A 20,321-nucleotide genomic window follows, 5' to 3' on the forward strand; every position below is an offset into this window, starting at 1 on the left:
AACGGTAAAGTACAATGAAAGTAAAAGGGCGCAGTGTGGATGTGGAGTATTTTTGTTGAAATCAGGAAGCGATTACTTTTCAATCAATCTCTAACAATGCGTTAACGCTAAAATTGAATCTCCATGTCATGTCGTTATTCGTGGAGATGAACATGAGGAGTTGATATGGCACGAAGAAACACAGTTCGCGGACACTGTGTCTAAACGTACTAGAGACGTATTAGACGTATTAGAGACACGTTGATTCCATTTCTCTTGTTATCTCCTTTTATTCTGCTTACATAACTAAGCGCCTCGTTTACCTTTCGACGGTATAACGATACGCGCACTCACATGGATTCGCTTGCATAATTTGATTATCTGGTATTAAAACAAAGAAGAATTCGGTATGTAAATTGCACGCGAACTTCCTCGAGTCTCCTGGTCTTCGCCTCAGGCTTCGCATTTCAAATACGACACGCCTTGCCAGTAAAGGGTTAATGTAATGAATTTCAATGGCTCTTTTAAAAATACTCCATACCATTCATCATGCGATTACTTATAAATGGGAAGGTTAAATGTGCGATATGCTATGTAGCTTGGCGGGTTGAAAGGAAATTGAGAAAGGTCGAGGAAAGGTTGTGTGGAACTTGAAGAAAATTTGAAAAGAAAAAAGGTTTTTATCCAGAGGAAGCACGCTTCTTTTAAACAGGCGAATCGTTTGTTTCCGACACGTACAACATTCGTTCACAACTCCTTCCGACTTGACAACAATCTCGCGCTGTTCTCGCGCTGGTCAGAGACGCGAAAGAATTCAGACAACAAGACGACGACGACGACGACACGTTTCGATCGGAGAAGTTGCATACAGCCGAAATAGCTGTGTCGAAAATAACGCAACGATCGAAAATAGCGTTCGAGTCCATTCAGTTTTATTGCGGAAAGACGTCTCTCCTCGTAGACGAGACGATCTTCCTGCGCATCATTTCAAGTTCTCCTTTCGTTCTCAGGTATTCGAGACGCGTATAAATCCTGCCCTATCAAATAGAACTGTACAGCCGCCGAGTGTAATATCCATGAACAACAAAAGATGAAGAGACGTAGTCGCTTGTTTCATAATTTACTTCGTAATTTCGTCTCGAATTTTTGATAAAACGAGTGATTAAGTGATTAAGCTTTACTTAATCAAATTTTCGAGTACGAATGTTAACGGTTAACTGTGAATCTATAAAAAAAAATTTCTATTTACGTTTGGAATGTATTAATTTTACGCGTTAATATTGGAATATTTATATGAATACGAAAACTCTGTAGTTCCCTAGACTAGACATGCTGAATTGACGTCACCATTATCGATAGTCAAAAACTGACATCACAACTAAAAAGGTGAAGGTTATACAATCTATTCATTTAGCTAAGAATGCTAAGAATGCTAAGAAGCTAAGAATTACCTCAAAACTTTGATGATAAAAAGAAATTACTCAAAGAATAAAATGTGCTTGAACGAATATTCAAAGGCAGGCATTCGGGGTCATCTATTACAGAAGAGATAATAAAAGCTGCATAAAATCAATTTTTTCCAAGACCACGGAATTTATCGTGATTGAAACAGAAATTCCAAGGGAATTAATATTAGCGATAAAAAATCTGCACTTTCGCTCATCATTTTTAAATATTCATTGCGTAATAATCTGAGCATAATTTTTAAACAATTATTGCGTATCGTAACCATGTGTAAAGCGTCCATTACGCAGATTCCTATCGAAATATAATAAATTTTTACGTCGCATCACATCAATTGTTTACTCAGATGTTATTTCAAAAGAAAATTTTTTTAATTAGTTAATTCTTGGCGAATTCGATAAGCATTTCAAACTTACAGAGTAAAATTATTATATTTTTTAACAAATTTTCATTTGCGTCTACAATCTCTCGAACATTGGATGTCTACGACGTGTTAAAATCCTAAGACGAAACTTGATTCAAAATTATATAATTATTCTTCAAAGGTTCCTGGATAGAGAGAATATCGTATGATTAATACCCGGGAGTAAATCGTCGAATTTGCATCGCTAGCAAACAACAAAAACATGGAGATTGTCTCGACATTAAAATATCGCAGTAAGAATCCTCCTTAAGAACGGCACCCATTAAATATAATATGGAGAAATGATAACCCCTAAAAACGACGGACCAAAAAATATTACCTTGCGGCTAATAGAATAAAAGAGAAGAAATTGCCTCTCGACTCTATCTCATAGCTGAAGAGCGACAGGGTTAACCTTGATAAGAAGCGACGCAGGATAATCCCGAGGACCGGTTCTCTCATTGAACCGCGGCTGAAAATAACCTCGCGCCATATAGTTCAGAGCGTGTGACGCGATCGAGGGATCGGAAATCGACGATCGCGATATCTTTCGTCGCGCTTTTACCCTCGCCGGAACCGACTCGACACCACGTGGACCATATGCTTTACTTCTTGACATTTCGCCAACATCTTTCCCTTCGGTTAACCTTTTCTCTTTCTTCGTATCATGGCTTCCCTTTCACCGTCGACGAGAGCTTCGATTGGGGTGAACCTCTGCGCGGTTAATCGGTCGTTGGTCTTTTCTTTTATTTTTTTTTTTTTTTTTTTTCTGTTCGACGCGGTCCGCATACGGCTTCAAGGTGAAGGGTGGTTACTAATTGGTACTTTCTAGGGAATTGTTCGGAATTTTCTAAATTGCTACCAAGTAAGTTGGTCCTTTGGTACAGGAATGTTTCAATTGTAATTATTATTTAAAGACTATTCTTTATGAAAATATAAGATACCGAGCGAAGGTAAATGCTGGAATTTTGCCATGAAAAATTCCCGTTTCTCAAAACTAATTAATTACTAATACTAATTACTAATAGACTGCAGATGCCAACGCGTACGTGGTTGGAAGACAAAATAAAAAAATATAGTACAATTGAACCAAACTTCCTGACTTCAGGCTAAAAACTGGAACAGTCACTTAGAGATAACATAGATTTTTCGGGGAAAGAAAATATCAGGATTATTCTTCCTCTAAATTGAAAAGAATCTGAAAAGCAAGTAAAAAACAGTGCCTAGACAAACAAATCGTAACGATCACTAATGCTAAAAATCAACGACTATGTAATTCGCAGCTCAAAGTCCCCGTTTATTCACCGTTTTGTTAGCGAAAAAAACAGTCCGGAGAAGAAACGAATCGTTTCTGTAAAGAACAACGTTCTCAAGAGATCAGTCAACTAACGTTCCCCGGTGTTCCGTGGGAAGGATCCTTATGGACGGGAGGGTGGCGCGAAACCGGGTCAAGTGGCGGCGATCTCTGGCAAATGCGTCGGCTAAATCCAGCCCGTGACAAAAAGTGCAACTGCGAGAAGCAAGGATCCGTCCCTCCTCTCTCACCGTTTAGCCGCGTTACCTTTTTCCCGGCAATCTTCTGACATTTTGCGGGGCACCCGAGCGATACCGGCGGGCTTCGGCTGAACGGACGCGCCGCTCAAAGCGATTGTCGGGGAGTACACGGGGCAGAATAATCGCGTCTCGTTTCAGCCCGAGACTCGCTGCGACGCGATGGACGGAAATAGAGTTCGGTGACGTGAATTGGAAAATATTGTCACGTGGTTTCAGACGCGTTGCGAACAAGCTTTATGCTTTCAGTTGAACTTTGTTTTCACCTACTTCAATTTCAATTTTTTCGTGTTCGTTAGCAAGCACGCCCCTAAAGCGTTTCTATTCAAGTTAAGAATAGTTCTGAGCTTTTCAAGATACCAAACCACCTTGACACGAGCACCTTAGTTAGCGATCTCAAGCCTGCACCTAAATACTCCACTTTTAAAGTTCGCGATGCAAGATCAAAAGCAAAGCTAGAATCGTTCGCAGCAGCTGTATAATATTTGAATATCATTCAAGAGAAACACTTTCATAATCAAATAAGTTCAAGTAGAAGAAACGTTCCTTGCGACAGACAGAAGTTTCCCAACGCATCTCTTCTAACCAGACCATACATAAATCCGTTACATTTTCACCGTTTTTATTTCTTAGACGAAACTAGATGCAGAAAACCCACAACTTCACTTTCGAGATGATCGAGTATCCCTGCCGCGCGTCAAAGGGGATGAACGATCGATCAATTTAAATCTATCTCCTCGCCGTTTTTCCTTGTCTCTTTCCAATTTCTTTTCCCATCCTTCTTCTCTCCTACCGCTCTATACGTCAACCTGACGCGTACCAAGCTTTTGACGTACGAACAAATAATTTACGTGGGTCGATGTGTAATATAATATAATAAAAATAAATATGAATAACAAGCGATAAATGTCAGTGGGTCGGTGTATTACTTCTCGTCGAACAGTTTTTCCTTCTTTGCCCGTACATTTCTAACCTTTCGCGTTTAAATGCCAGATTGCTTTGCAAAAGCGCGACAAATTTCTCGATGCGTTTAATCCACGATTCGAGTTCGATTCCGTTAAGCTTCGTTAAAAGCATCGTACTTTTAAGTCTATGAAATTTTCAAATAAAGTTAGCGAAATAATGGAAATAAATGTGAGAGAAGGCTGAATTCGAATTCATCAAGGAGCAAAAATAACGCAAGTAGCGACGAAACGACTAACACGTTTAAAAGGCAAGAATAATTAAAAATAAATAATTCATTATACTTTAAAATATTCCCAAAAGTGTGTGAGCCGAGTTTGAAAAAAAAAAAAAAAAAAAAAAAAAATATAAAAAACACAGGTCAAACTCGATGAGAGCAGCGAACAAATTATACCTGTGAATTTGTGCGTGGAAGTCCAATAGCGAATAGTAATTTCAAGGATAATTAGTTAATTTTTAAATGAGAAATAAATAGAATAAATAGAATAAATAGAATAAATAGAAAATTTCAGGAATATATCCAAAGCGTTTACAAAAGCATCTGTCTGTAATTTCTATCGTGTAATTACAAAAATCTATTAGCAGCTAAAGAAAAAGTGATGAGAGGAAACACACAAAAATTGAACACAGTTCGAAAAAAAAACTAGAGAGAAACTAAAAAATATGAATTCAGATTTGATCAATTGTAAAAAAATAAAAGCAGAAAATAAAAATTGAAAGTGTCCAAGTCTCGCGTAAGTATTGCCCCCTCCTCGATTCCAGAGAAAATGTTTACTGTTCGATTAGCAGCTCGTGTTCGCGGGAAATATTATTTCTGGTGGGCCTAAGAGAACCGGAGGCAGGATCCGGGGCAGCGCGATCGACTTACGTTTCTTGTTCTTCAGCCGGCGCAGGAACTTGCAGAACTTTTTGTACGCGGTGTTCGCCTCCTTGCTGCTGAGTTCCATAGCGCTCTTCGCCCTCTCATGCTTCTGCTGTCCAGACGGGCAGAATTTCGGGTAACGCCAGTGCTGGCAAGGCTCTGACCAGTCCAACGTGGCTGCGGGTGCCATTGTAGGGACGGCTTTGAGATCGAAGCCACAAGGAGTTGAAAAATAAATACTGGAGGACTCGCGCTCTAATAACGACGCCTGTTATATACTTTAGGAATAGCGGTGAATGATAAATTCGTAAAAAATAGTGATTTCTCGTTTAGAAATCTTCCAGCAGAATCACGAAAGCACTCGCGTTTATAAACACTAGTTTATAAATGGCAAATCCTCTGGCCGTGATCATTCAGTTTCCGAAATATTCACAAATACCAACATCAATTAGACATACGTCAAGACCATCGACGGTCGCGTTCAGTCTGTGGTTTCGCAACAATACCTCGGTTCCAGTGAATTCGGCGTAACGAGCGTCCCAAAGTCACCACCAACTGTTGATATCAACACCGCGCGAGTTACGGTGCAGGTCGCAGCTAGCAGGTTCGAGTCGACGGTTTCTCACGGCTCCGTTCCCGGTGGTCGTTATCATGGTTTCAAGAGGACGCTGGCCAGGTGATTTCGAATGATTCACGCGACAGCCACGCGGCAGACGGAAACCGTGCGGGCCTTCAACGATCGCACACGAATTCCTGCGTGCCACGAATCCCAGATAACTCGTAATCCCAGCCGCTTGGTTACGCATCACGATCGCGGCATTGTCCGCTGGCGATCGCCGATCGTCGCATATAAAAGTTCACTGGAATCCTGTTGATACGTCCTTCGATGGGACTGTGTCGCCTCGTCGTTCAGAGGGCTGACTTTGGAATTCCAGAGCTACCGGATTTCGCCGCCTCCATCACTCGTTACTACTTAACCCAGCACGTTTTCTACCACTGGATAATTAATTACCTTCTAATTAATTAATTCTTCGATTCCTCGTAATAGTCGTCGTTATAATTCTCATGTAGAACACACCATGCGTAAACGATGATGATTAAATCGTTTAACGTTTCCACTTATCCACAAACTTCAAATACGATCATTTACACCACGGGCAATATATAATCACATTTGAACAGCAACGTTTCTCGTGATGAGTCGCGCAGGAAGTTCTGCTGGCGACCGATTCGTTTCTGGATCGCACGATTGTCTCCGCGGCGTATCAGAAACGTTCTCGTTCCGCGGCTGCTCGGCACGCGACTAAACCGAACGCGCCGCCGATCGGCATTACCCAGCGGAAGAGTCGCTCTCGCAGCAGCGGGGTTGCGCGGGGTGCGCCGCGCTACGTAGAGGGGGATGGAGCGTCGTATCTACGACGTATCTACGTGTCTCTGTAGCCGCGAAACTACTGACCGACGAACGGTCCCCTCTTTTATTAGTAGCGTTTTGCCATTTCTCATTTTTATATGCTCCTCCGATAATGCTCGTGGAATTATTTTTCCTTTCTTCTTGGGTCTTTGTTCCAAATTTCTTTGTAGTTTTAATTTATCTCTACGTGTAAGCTTCGAAGCTAATTTTTCATTTCACTCCAAGCAATGCTAAACCAGTTTTGTGGTTTAGGGAAGAAAATTGGATTCGAATGACTCGCGAAACAGATTTAGTTTCGGTATTATAGGTCGTGTAGCGTCGTGTTAAAGCAGAAAAGTCGAGTACGTTCAAGTACAAATGGTTGTTACGACGGTGTTTTTGATAGAACGCGTGATTATAAATCAAGATATCTCTTGCTTCGTAACATTTTCTTAACAGCGGTCTTTATTCTGTTCTGGCGTACCAAGAACGCGTATTTCTTCTCCGCGCGCGCGCATTCAAAATCCGTTCACGAGCTTATCACATCTGCCAACGCTGGTACGTTACCGTTTAATGTAATTGAAGCGTTATTCATTTTCATCAGACTCGGATAAGATAATTAAAGTCTGCAATTAGTCGGATTAGATAATCAGCATCGAGCATGCTGTTCTTTCGAATAATCAAATATACGAAAAATTCTCTCAAACCGTTAAGCTCCTAAATTTGATCGTTTATCAATTTGATAACAGGATTGCTTTCAATTTTTAACTATTTTGGAATTCTTAACTCATTCGAGTCATTAAAACCCCTTGAAACCCAACCAAAATGGTATAACTCAATTAATTAATAATCATTCGACAAAATTCCATTTGCAGAACAAGATACACCTACACATTTCACCTACAAAATAAAACGAGCATTCGCAAAGTTCAGAAACGTAAAAATCGAACTCGAACCTATCGTTAATATTAAGCGAGCTTGCTAATCTCTACGGGAACTTAATTAAAAAACTTAGACATTCCTATAATGAAATTATTAAACCCATACAAACGAGTTAATTAGGTCCCAGTCGAGCGCACCCTAATTACCGACCTATATCTCTAATGTCGAACTGCGAACGTTGGACATGGCGAAACTGGCGAACCTCGCTAAAAGGATTAATAAGGAGCGACGAGGAACGAAGACGAATTTGCTCAGGTAGCGCAACCATCTGCGAGCGTGTTTCATTCGACTACGCGCGCGACACCAAAGGATTACCCGCGGATAAAGTCTATTTATAGTAGATCGTGCCGTCAATGACGGGCGCTACGCCGGATTTAAGTAGAACGTGCCAGTTTCGCGAAGGAGAATTCCGTTCGCCAGCCTACTGCCTCGGCTGCGTGGCAGAGCCATTGCTAGCCGCGCTCCGATATTTTTCATGATCTCACCTTTTGATTGTTTAAACGATCGTTGCTTAACCTCTTGACGCCTGTCGTAACGCGCGCCAGTTGTGTTTTCTGCGAACAGGTTCGTAGTATCCTTGAATGGTCGTTGACTATTCCACGATGTTAGCGTACTACGATGCACGAGGCACACGGGGCCGCCTTGCTTTTATTTTATGCAATTGCGTTCTTCTACTCCTGTTTTGGAACAAGACGAGCTACTACTAATTTCTACACTCTTTATCTTTTCATTCCCTTCCTTCTTACCGCAGAATTCTGTTTTTATTCGAGTAATTGAAATTACTAATTACCACATTCAGTATTTTTAAATATAAAGTATACATAACACTTGAATTTTGTTGCTTTCCAATTCATTTTTTACCAAAGACCCGTCACAGTCGATCGTTAAGAGGTTAGGATGATGATCAGTACCAAAATGGCTTCTGTCCGGAGTAACCTACAAATAATTCTCCGAACTTTCCGAGAACCGCTAAAATGTTCCCGAGTCGCGCTAAGTCGTTCGATGCATCAATATATCTCTGGTGTTTGAACACTGGTTAGAGGAGCCGCTATATTTAGCCCTAATAAGCAGATAACAGGCTGGTAACAGCGGAGGAATCGTTTCGCGCGTGAAACCTGCTCGCCGCGTTGCATACACCGTCGCGCGTTTACGCAAACAATTCCACCTTTGAACGCGTAAAAGTCACGTCGATTATTCCGGTTTGATAAAATTATTCGCTTCGATCGAGAAGAAGTATACGAGCGCCAGTTTAGACGGAGGAAAATAAAGAACGGAGACACGGTGTCCTTTCCTCGTGAGTAACCCGGCTACCGATGTCCTTGTTACCTAATTTCAACGATTCGGATGCTAATGGCGACCCCCCGCCCCGTCTGTGGTCGAGCTTTCGATATCGAAAGTGTACGCGACAGGCCTCGAAAGGATTCCAGGCTCGCTTCCGCGTGCAATTACGTCGACAACCGATGAGGTTGCTTTAAGTGTGCTCCTCGAATATCGATTAACCGTTCCGTGAAAGTCCCCCCCGTCGACAAATTTATTTGTTTACCATTTCTTGCACCGATCAAGATTATTCGTGCTCCGATGCGAATTTGAAACAACTCTGTTTTTTTAAGGCTTCGCGTGGAATATCTAACTCTATCTCTTTAAAATAACGTTAGAGCAACTACAGCGACTGAGACTACAACGTGGTTCGAATAAGTTCACTTATGGCGCCAATGCGCTCCAAAGGGTTCAGATATGAAATATCTAGGTCGTTTGAGTGCGTCATTAAGCACAAGTCATTATGGCACGCGTAGTCAGAGTGGAGGACCGTTATTCTTCAGTGTTTGAAAATTTTAGGATGTTCGTCATCTGAGTGCTCCAAGACGAAATTTACTTGTCATTTCACAAAACAATAGAAACAAAAATTGAAATATCCATTGTTTTTTCATCACGACAACGCGAACTTACAGTCGTGTTACACGTTAGTAACACATTATGACATTCTAGAAAATAATTCTTGAAAAACTGCTGGGAGGAAGAAATGGGTGTGCAAAAAATCACTGCGCAGAGGGTTAATACTTTGAATGCCATGCACGATGTATATAGAGGGGTGGCGCTAGCTTTTCTTGGATGATCGATAGACTACGTATAAACGTAATTCAGAAATTGGAACTCATATGAAGATTTTCTTTACCTTATAAATACTTTAATTATTTAGTATATTTGTATTCCTCTAAATTTAAGAAATATTTACAAGACGCAACATCTGACAATTGACTTTCAAACATTTGAAATTACCACCAAATTAATTCCTTTGGCAGAATTATCGATGAATTTCGAAACATTAAGTTTATTAATCTTACTGGTCAGTATAGTTTGAAGGCCGTACTGGCAGCTAAACGAAAAGTAAATTGGTGAAAAACGTAATTACTTTTCGACTTAGAATGAGTCTATAAGGGAATGGGTTTAATAATACTAAAGAAGGCGGTCGTACCAGGATGATGGATCGTTTCACTGTTTTCCGCGACTTTCTTCTACGATTCGTGAATTCTGCGCGGGGGGAACAGAAACCCGGCGGAGATTAATTTTCGATGAGACACGCAGTTCGCGATAAGGAAACCCGTTGGTTAGAATCGGTGGTTTATTCGCGGTAAGTATGTCGAAAGACGTGGTTCGAAGCGTCGCTGCTGGCTAACCGGACGATTTATAGCCGCGAGCGCAGCAGAAGCGGCGGAAGCTCATCGTCGATGGCGTGTCTATACCACCTACTACGGGGGCCGATGACACCAGAACGGGCCGGGAATTTCTAACTAAAGCAGAGGCCGATGGACTGCGTCGCCTACGCGGGGCTCTGTTATTATAAAGCTGCGCCGGTTGCAAGATCGATGAAACGGGGGATGATGGGGGTAAGAAGATTGTCGCGAGTGACGGGCTACCGTGTACGCGTTTTCAGGATAACGAGCTGCATGTTGGACAACGATGCGATGTTGGAAATCTCTCGAAGCTATTTAAATGTAATTGTGAATTTTTTTTATCAGACTTTAAGGAAGCAGAAGAATTCACCTGATTGGAGAACTTCGTATGCTCCGAGATAAGATTGATTCTTCGCTCGAGTATTCCGTGCCTCAGATTTGTATCGCGATAAACGAGACGTTGGGCACGGGATCGGGACAAATTTCAGTGTGTACTTAGCTGTTTCCACACATTCGTATCGATATCTTCAGACGGTCCGATAACAGGCCAGTGAAATGCTCATAGAATTTTGTCTCGATGCATAGGGTCTTCTCTATCGAGTAACACACGAGTCGCACTTTACCAAAGGCGACTTCTTCTTCTTTTTCTCCATTCAAACCGATCACCGTTCTTTGGTATTGTTATACCAAATTCGAATAGTTAATTGCGAGCAACGATAATGTTCCGCAACGAGTGTGAAGTCTCTTTAAAAAGGCGAAAAGTTTCGGGAATACCTCCAGGATATCGTTCTTCGAATTTATCTCCCGTCACGCGGTTCACGAGCGATAGAAATTTCAATAGGCCGCAGATAATCCGGAACTCGTCATAGCTGGTTTGGTTATCGAGCGTGTGTTTCTTTTTTTTATCGATACACGGGTATCGATCGCGGCCATTACGGGATAACCGTTCCACGAAACGTTATCACGGCTACACACATGGCGTATGTGAACTGTAGCTCGAAGAGGTTTAGAGCGTCGAACGAAATCGGAGTTTGCCACGGAAATAAATGCCGCAGGGGGTGGTTCCTTGGTACCACCTGCTCTTCTCCGTTTACGGTACCAATTATTCGGTACGCGTCACCAATTACTGTACATTCTTTTAAGGGACCTTGTAATGCTTACACGTTAAGAAGTAACGGCTTTTTTCTTTTTACGATTACATAAACAAAACTTTCCTCGACAGATTTAATTAGTAATTTGCTAACAGAATAAATGAATTTTTCGTTCTTCTTATGTTATGAGGTGAAAGTTATTGGCATTGTCTCCATTGAGGAGCAGTTGCAGGTGTGCAAAAGTACTGTATGTACTTTAACAAAGATTTGCTTGCTCACAGAGACAGACACGATTAGGATTCTATTAAGAAAAACGACAGGCAAACGATCTTCATGATTACTTTTAAATAATGTTCGTCAACAAACGCGTGTCACGCCTGTCCGTGACATTTACGAGTTCGTTACATAACTGGATGCTTTCATTCCAGAAGCGCTCGACGCTCTGAAGTGACGTTGCAGAAAACGCTTATTACACGCGAAGCAACAAATTGCAAACGAATCTCGATTTACGTTTTGTTAAGCGAGCACAAAACGCTGCGTTTACCTTTTCTCATAAAGAAAAGGTTATTGTAAAGTTATTGTTCCAGTAATTATCGCGTCGACGGACGCGATTATGAAATGACAATTGATTACGCGTGTGCACCGATCGAGGATGAATCGTTTTAAAAATACACCCTTGCGTTCCGTGGCTACTGGCAATTTAGCTGGGAAATCGCGAAACCGTTGGGGTTTATCATTTATTTTATACCGAGTCCCAAAGACCATCTGCGCGGAACGTATGTATTTGCATTCCGCTGACGCGACCACGTTGCGATAGCTTTGCAATTATTTTAGACCGCGGTGTACGTAACGTTCTTGTATTCGTAGCTTAGGGTTATCTGTTTGATATCAGTCGGAGCCGTGCGTTTACTGACGCCTAGACATTGTGCTAAATAACAGTTCGAGTTATGAAACTGTGAGAGGAAGAATGTGCAAGAGATGTTGCAAGCGTGGACTGTCTTTTCATTTCTTTTTATCGCAATTTTAGATTTTTTTATTTAAAAATCTTGCGTTACAGTTTTGGATATTTGTTAAGTTTGTTATCGGTCAATAATTTTTGTTCGTATCGCTGGGTGATGACACAACGATAATATACAATAAATACAAAATATTACCCCAAAGTATATAAAAAATTGCGCTTCCTACAGCGAATCGAAGTCTTGTACATTCTTCATTTTCACGAAACGAACGAAAAATAGAAAAATAGAAACGAAAATAAGAATCGTGTGCACTACGAGCGTATGGTTAATCTCGAGTTATGATCCGCAATGGCTCTGAGCAAAGTTCGCGCCTTATTCGAAGGAATACGATGTTCGCTAAAAAACGCTTAAAAAACACTCGAACAGTGGAAAGTATATTTATTATATGGGGACTCGTCTCGACGATTTCGATCACTGAATCGTTCGATAAATCGAGAAAAAAGACCATCGAGTAGCACTAGTGATAATCGAGATACCGTGGAGATAGTCACGTGTTCGATATCTGTTGCTATTCTCGCGACAAGTCTTTTCAAGTGACTTCAATTGCGAGTGTACACGCGGCACGTGTTCCGTTACGTAAAGTCCTCGAAAGAATACGTCGAGCACAGCCCCATTAATTGTCCCGTAATTGATTCGCCACGTACGCTTATCGGTGCATTGTACCTCGATGGAGCAGATACCCGCGGAACGCTCCTGGCAGTCTTAATTCCACGTTTACTCCGCGATTTTCCCCGAGTCAACTGGGAATAAAGAATCGTACCGCGAAAGGAAACTTGAAACAAACGTACCATTCTTTATTCTATTTATTTCTCTATCAAGAATTTCGACGAGAAATAAGATACCCGAAAGGGTTGAAAATTGGCTAGACGCGATGTTGAGAATAAACCCAGTGGACGGAACACCTGTTTCACATCGTCGCACGCCTCGTCGCTGTTAAGTTACGAGCAAGCCTCGCAGCTGATCGGCCGTATAAATAGATCGAACATGCATCGAACGGTTATTCTCGTTCGGGACCGATACACTTCGACTGGCGAGGACGCTGGAGATCGTCTGACGCAACGGCAACGCCATGCCCGTTTAGTCGCGATCGATCGGTTCGAACGGTTTTTAACGCGCTCGCGAGGAGACGCTGACGAGAATCGAGGAGATTCAATCGGCGTTTAATTCGTCGAATTGATTTCTGACGGCCAGAAATAGATCGTTCGGCCGTTGCATCACGTGCCGCGTTATCGTTCTCAGACTATTTTTTTTCTCAGCCGCATTAAAATTGCAATTAACTCGCCGAACGACAGGGACCGACATTCGACTGATTAAACCGGTCGTAATCGACCCGAATAAAACTAGCGTGGAAAAAAGTTCGCAGACACGTGCCTGCCAATTTATTTGCCAAGTACTCCTTCCGATTTTTTTTAGTGCACCGCGTATAGGATGCTTGAAAATTTTCTCTATGAATGAAATTCTATTTAAGTTATTTGCTTGAACGATTTCAAATCCGGGAACGGGAACGGGAACGGGAACAGCGTTATCTGCGAAGCTTCTAACGCGCGGACTATTTTACGCATTGTAACAGATCATTGGCGTTAGATCATTGGCTGTAACTTATGCGGACCACCCGTTCGCTGTTCAGTTTTGAAATACAGCGAACCAAGAACTGCAATTATAGTCCGTTCGTGTTTACTCGTCGTAATTACTGTTTGCTCGCACGTGGAGCGTTTTAAAGCTCGTTTTATGGGCCTGTAAATCTTCCGTGGCTGTATCTTTCGTTGAAAACGAGATGGAGTGTTTCGAGACAGAAAAAAACAATGGGGGAGACAGGGTGAGTGTTTGGTGCCCCGCGTGAAAAGGGTGAGAGGATATTTTGTGGGAAATTTGATTGTTGCGAACACTATTGCGATATCGATCCAGTAACCGAGATTTCTGACGAGTAGATTGAATTTGTGATTCCTAATCCTGATTTACGACTCCTGCGATTTGAAGGCAGACGAGTGTTTTGATTGAACTTTGAATATCAATTCCGTGTAAACATGTTTGTTTCCTCCGCCGGGGGAAAACTGGCACTTGAGATGAACATCGTTTAACTCTTGTTTGTATTATATCAAACATTTTTTTTTCTTTTTTTTTAAATAAACGACGATCCGACAATATTGTTTTTTTAGATAAATAATGATGATTCTACGCTCTAACGCGTACGTCGAATTATTATGTTAGACTATTCGCGTCGAAACCCTCAAATGCGAATGTTGCCACGAGGGTGAAGTTCCGAGGAACGCAGAGACCTAGACACGCTGCTCTGGACGCGGAACGAAATTTTAGGGCAAAGTTCGTTCGCACTAATCTAGATTCGGGATAGAGTTGGTAGACCCGTTCTGGCGCGTTTCCAGGTCTCTTCACGGGACCGGAAAGAGGCGCGCAGAGTCGGTTCAAAGGGTAGCGATTCTTTTCTTCATCCCTTGGAGGGCGTCGAGGGAAACGGACGATTTAACTTTTCCACGACCTAGCTATTTATTGGATCGGCTAGAAAGTGCTTTCGGTGTCATATAGTGTGAAATAAAATATATACATACAAAGAATAACACACTGAGCTTCCATATTTAAATACTACTGACCAAAAGGGATTAAAATATTGACAAGTAGAATATTGACCAAAAGGAATTAAAACAGTTAGGACGCTATCTATGTGTGAAGATCGAAAATACTTTCCTGCCAACTCGATAGTAATTACATAGCAATGGACGGTGAGATGATTGCAAGAACAATCTTTCGTTTTCACACATTTTTCTTGCAAGCTTTTTGGCACCGTTATTCTCCGACGAATGGAGACTTTATTTTTATCCTTCGCAAGAGGGCTCTTGGAACGCGGAGTTCTGCGGAAATTATATTTACTATTCCGAAAGTGTGACTTTTCTGTGAATAATGGCGCGGAATGTTTTAAACACAAAATATACAAGTAAAGTCGGATACTCGAATGAAGTTTAATGGAATACTTAATCCTTTGATAGAGCAATTTAAGAATAGAACAGAAAAGAATATACATCAGCGAATGTAATAGCTGTTTAATTTAATTTAAAGAAAATGGAAAAGAGATTATTTTCGGAAAAATTGCATAGCGAATCGTGTATTTAAATTCACGTATCTACCAGCAAACGATCTAACACGATCCCGGATGAAGTCAGCTGAAATTGGTTGTGGGCCGCGCAAGTGGCTAGCTGGTCGCAATTAAAGACAAAAGGGAGGTTGAAAGGGTTCCTTACGTCGGTGGTTCTATTTTCGTCTGGCAATTAGCGGGTTTGCTTGAAACGAGAAGCACCGCCGCGCTGGATTGACTCTCGAGGCACGTTGTTAGCTGTTTGGCGAAAATTCTTGTACGCGCGCCGCGCGGCAAATTACTTGTTTCAACGACAGATGTTCCGTGCGGATGATTATCCGACCGCGGGCAAACTGACTCGTACGATAAACGAGGAAAAATATAGTGAAAAGTATGGAAAATTGTTTTTCAATCGCTTCAATTAATTTTTGCATATTTCTTTGATCGACTCGAGGGCAGAGATCGAGAAAGGAAAGAACAAGTTCAAGGCCTGTTTCGAAAGGAATCGAATTAAGATGTCCGCGTAATTCCTCTCGAACGGATCCGCGGATACGCGTTTAATAATAGCCTCTTACGGGTAAGAGCAAAGCGAAATTACGGCGTTTCCAATAGTAAGCGATCAATAATAACGCGGACAGTCCCAGGGTCGCCTGGCGAACGTATGTTGCATATCCGTTTCTTCTCTCGAATTCTTCTGTTCTCTATGCTGCTATCGATACCTTTTTCTAGGTTTATTCTATTCTTTGGTATTACCAAGCCACCGTTTCGATTTCTCATTGCATACTATTCTCTGAACGCACAATACGTATTATATATTCAGACATCTTTTAAGTAAACTGTTCTTTCGCATGAACGAGGTCTAACAGAAATCCCCAATAAAACGTGACGTAAATCCGTGGTCCTAAAATTAAGATTCCCTCCCTCGAAACGTAATCAAATAATCACGAACACCGCAATGTTCTCGGAGAGATTTATTGTATCGTTTGTTCTTTAAATATTCTTGTTGCGACTGGAAACAGTCACTGAACATCAGAAATCTAATCTTTGCGAAACTTGACGTTCATCAAGAAACTCTTTACAACGTTTGCAAATTATTCCCGAAGAATAATGCGGGGCTAAATTTCCAAGAAATCGGCTGTTCGAGCGCTGCTCTTAAACGTTCGCGTAACAGGTAGTTAAAGATCAGAGCTGAGGTTACAAAACGTATGCCAATCGAAAACGAGTTCGAACATCACGCAGACAAATGCTCTTCTTTCGAGCTGCGCGCACACACAGTGTCAGTTCCTTCTATGATAATTACTTTTTTGTTTCTATCGCAGAAGAAACTTTACCTGCGACAACTTATCTGCTCGCGACAATATTAGAGATAACTGTTTCTTTTTAATTCGTTTCGTTTTTCTTTTGCAATTCTGATTACCTGACGTCATATTACGACATATTACTACATGTAAATATATAACTGAATTGTTAGGTTTGCCCCGTCGTAACGGGACAGCGGACATTCGCGAACAGGTCCGCGAAAATCTGCAGAAAGTAGTCGCAACGATCAAGGTTTCACTCAGAGCCGTATGGAATTCCATAAGAGCGTGCGCGGCACAAAAGAGAATTGCACAAGTCCTGAATATCGCGAATGCTGATATGCAATTCATCCCTGGTCTCGTTTTATGCAATTGGCGACACATTCCTACGCCTATATAAGAGAGGCGCGGGGACGCATTCGACATTAGAATTCGTGGACGTTTTCGGGTACACGCGACGAAAGAGCGCGTCAACGGAAGCCGTACTGACGCAAGATGCACCGACTCATTCGCTCTGATCGCTCGAATTCCGTGGGACCCCGTGGAATGCCAGTTGCGTAACTCTAACAATGTGCTCTCTCGTCTTTGAACTTGGTATCAATTGTTGCGTTTCGTTTTGTCTTTCAGAGTGCAATTTCAATGGATCAAGTATCTCCAGAGAGAAATTGATTCGCGATAATAATGTGGGTATTATTAGTTTTAACATTTTCCAACACCGAGTACTATTCATTTTTTATAATTTCGAGAAATAGGAACAAGCGAAAAAGCGAGTTATTTTTCATACCTCTCTAAAAATAAGGTAATTAAGAAAGGAAAGAAATATGAATTTACAGTTAAAAGATTAGCACGTATACCACAATTATAATTATTCTAATCGTGCCTAAAATATACGCACCGAGAGTCTAAGAACGTATAACAATGTCGAATCACAGCGATTCAATGCCTCTTACAAAAAGAAAAAGTAAAGAAAAGAGGAATCGAGAATTAATAAATTATCCGCTAAGTATTCAAGGAATTACTCTCAGCTTCTTTTATACTAGCTTTTACACTAGCACCACGAGACAAAGAGGCGGGCAATTCCCCCGCGATTGAGGTTCCAAGAAATCGAGGCAGAAGCAGAAGCGGCTTCAGGAACGGGACGTGACTAGGCCAGATGAAATTCTTGGCAACCCGCGTGACACGACGAGCCACGGGGAAATCGTCGAAACCGTGTTCGAGGAGTTTCTAGGTTAGGTTGGTACACGCTCGATTGCCCTGCGCGATCGATCTGCGCACTATACGCGGTTCAACGATGATTTTCTACCGGGTTTCTGGCATCCGTTCGGGAAAACTGCGCTCTGTAAATTTTGCTTACGTCAAATCGATTGATATACGTATATTCACGTTTCGATGGAACGTTCCGCGTGGTAATCGCGGACATTCGACAGCCGACGAATTGTGCCTGGGGTATGAATCAACAAATAAAACGCATCTAACGTCGATACGAAACCTAATTGATCGACGTATTACCTAACGTTTGTTTTCCTGGACCCTCGAACGTTTCGCGTGATTGTTTGCAAATCTTCATCGCGAGATGATCGTTAAATCGTCCGCATCGATGTGGAAGTAAAAACTTTTTTACGTCTCATTGTTTACTTGCGATGAACAGTTTTTTCATTCCACTAACTACAGAGAACAATTTCGATTTCGATTATGTTAATATATTGAATGTTAAAATATTGAAAAATGTAACCCCGATACGTGTGCGAGAAGTTTCGTTCGATCGAGATACAAAATATTACAAGATTTCGAAATATAGTTTCCCAATAATAAAATATTTTAGTAAACAGGAAATTATTCTGCATAAAATCCGCAATTTTTGGCATGTGGGACCATTTTCATATCCAATTTTGAATTATGTTGATGGTCTACGAGCATCCATAAAATACATATATAATATAAAGCATTGCGGCTGGGAATAGATTGCTCGATCATCCTCTTCAGTTTTAGCGATACAGGAACTATTTCATTGTACTATTCTAAATGCTTTCTGTTATTTTTAGAGTTATTATAATTAGAGGACCTGGTTTTTGTATAGAAGATCAATTATTATTTTACTGATTTACTAACAGCGGTTTGAATTTTCTACAGATCCGCTAAAACTTTCTTGGAAGGGTGACTATTTAGTTTGGAAGTCCCTCTGGCTATTAAATATAAAATTCTGGCAGAAACACGTTAACATCGGTTCTCTTAGAACGGTGGTAACTCTGAGAACTCGATTTGGCAATTTTCCCGTGTTAAAGTGCAACGTAATATAGGATTTTCAAAAACAAGCTAGCTAATGACCCGTTTTCTTTGATCGTTTATTCAGAAGAGGCTGAATGTTCTCGGAACATTGTTCAGTCTTCTCGAGAGTGTCTTCTTCTCGGAACGTTCTACCTTCAGATTTCAGTTTTTGTTCGTTTCTGGAAATTCGAGCTGAGAGTAGACACTCGATCAATGTCAGAGGCTTCTCGCGTTGCAAAACGATTTAATCGCTCTTTTTACAAATCTTTCGTAATTGATACGTCGATGTGGTTCTGCCAACACATTTAGCAGACAACAAAGAATCAGTTAACTGTAACGCTTAAACTTATTGGTAAACTGTCTGTTGCGTAAAAAAATGCTTCAAGCCACTTGTTTGAAACATATTTTTATACAACACAGAGAGTACACGGTAAAAGGTGTTACAATTAAATAATATGAAAAAAATACAAAGATATGCCAACTCCTTTATTCACTAATAATTACTTAATTAGGTTAGTTTCCACAATTTATCATGTTTTTTGATTATCAATGATAGGACTTGGTGTATCGGAAGCAGCGACGATCAGGCGCGGAGGAGGCGGTTTTCCGCGGGCAATCGCGGTCAGATAAAAACGGACGCACTGCCACGTAACCGCGATGGCAAAGTTCAAATTTAGCGGCACGTGCTGGATAATAATTTCCAGCTGAAGAGAAAGAGTCGGCGGCAACGACACACGAGGTCTCACCGCGCTATAATTAAACGAACCAGCTGAATAGAACGTTGATTCGAAAGAAAATCGGTGTTTGTGAACGCAAAACCAAGGACGACGGAAAAGTCGGTAGGTTGGACGACGAATAAATGCGTCTAAATTCGGCGACGTCACCTCTGACGTTTCCAACCGAACGTAACTAATAATTCTTTGTAACAATGACGTCAGAAATAACGGAAAGGCTGAAATGGTTCTTATTAAACGCTCGAGTTACTGCAAATTCGAGGAAAGTTATGTCTCAACGTTACTTGGTTTCTCTTTACTTCTGAGATCATTAGCGGCTTTCTTTAAATAATAGAGGAACTACAGGCAGGATGCATATTATATTTGAAGTAAAAAAACATTTTCATTTTACGGTAATTGCATTTCATCGTATTTATTTAAATGTCTAGAAAATGACAATTTATTTTTTTCTTATTTTTGCCATTTTGTCGACTTGAAGTTTTGCAAAAAGTATTGCATGTAATTATATTTCGCACTGTGCGGTACTGTAACGGTTTCTAAACACAGATTGCAATCGAACAAATGCCCTGATGATTCGAAATGGGAGAGCATCTATACGCCTGG

General features: G+C 41.2%; 1 protein-coding gene across 10 annotated transcripts in view; it reads right to left on the minus strand.

Moving 5' to 3' along the window:
- Positions 1-20,321, minus strand: part of LOC143431552 (glycogen synthase kinase-3 beta) — a 49,520-nt gene that overhangs the window by 5,560 nt on the left and 23,639 nt on the right. For 2 of the 10 annotated variants that reach the window (XM_076908379.1, XM_076908403.1), the window contains exon 1: positions 5,229-5,438. The exons of 5 other annotated variants lie outside the window; for them this stretch is intronic. In XM_076908379.1, the coding sequence (XP_076764494.1) occupies positions 5,229-5,412 (184 nt within the window). In that variant the 5' untranslated portion in view covers positions 5,413-5,438. Of the gene's footprint in view, positions 1-5,228; positions 5,439-20,321 lie in introns of those variants that run through there. 3 more of the 10 variants (XM_076908387.1, XM_076908412.1, XM_076908431.1) reach the window with 3 other exon arrangements.

The sequence above is a fragment of the Xylocopa sonorina genome, chromosome 1 (genome assembly GCF_050948175.1).
Source record: "Xylocopa sonorina isolate GNS202 chromosome 1, iyXylSono1_principal, whole genome shotgun sequence".
NCBI classification, from domain to species: domain Eukaryota; kingdom Metazoa; phylum Arthropoda; class Insecta; order Hymenoptera; family Apidae; genus Xylocopa; species Xylocopa sonorina.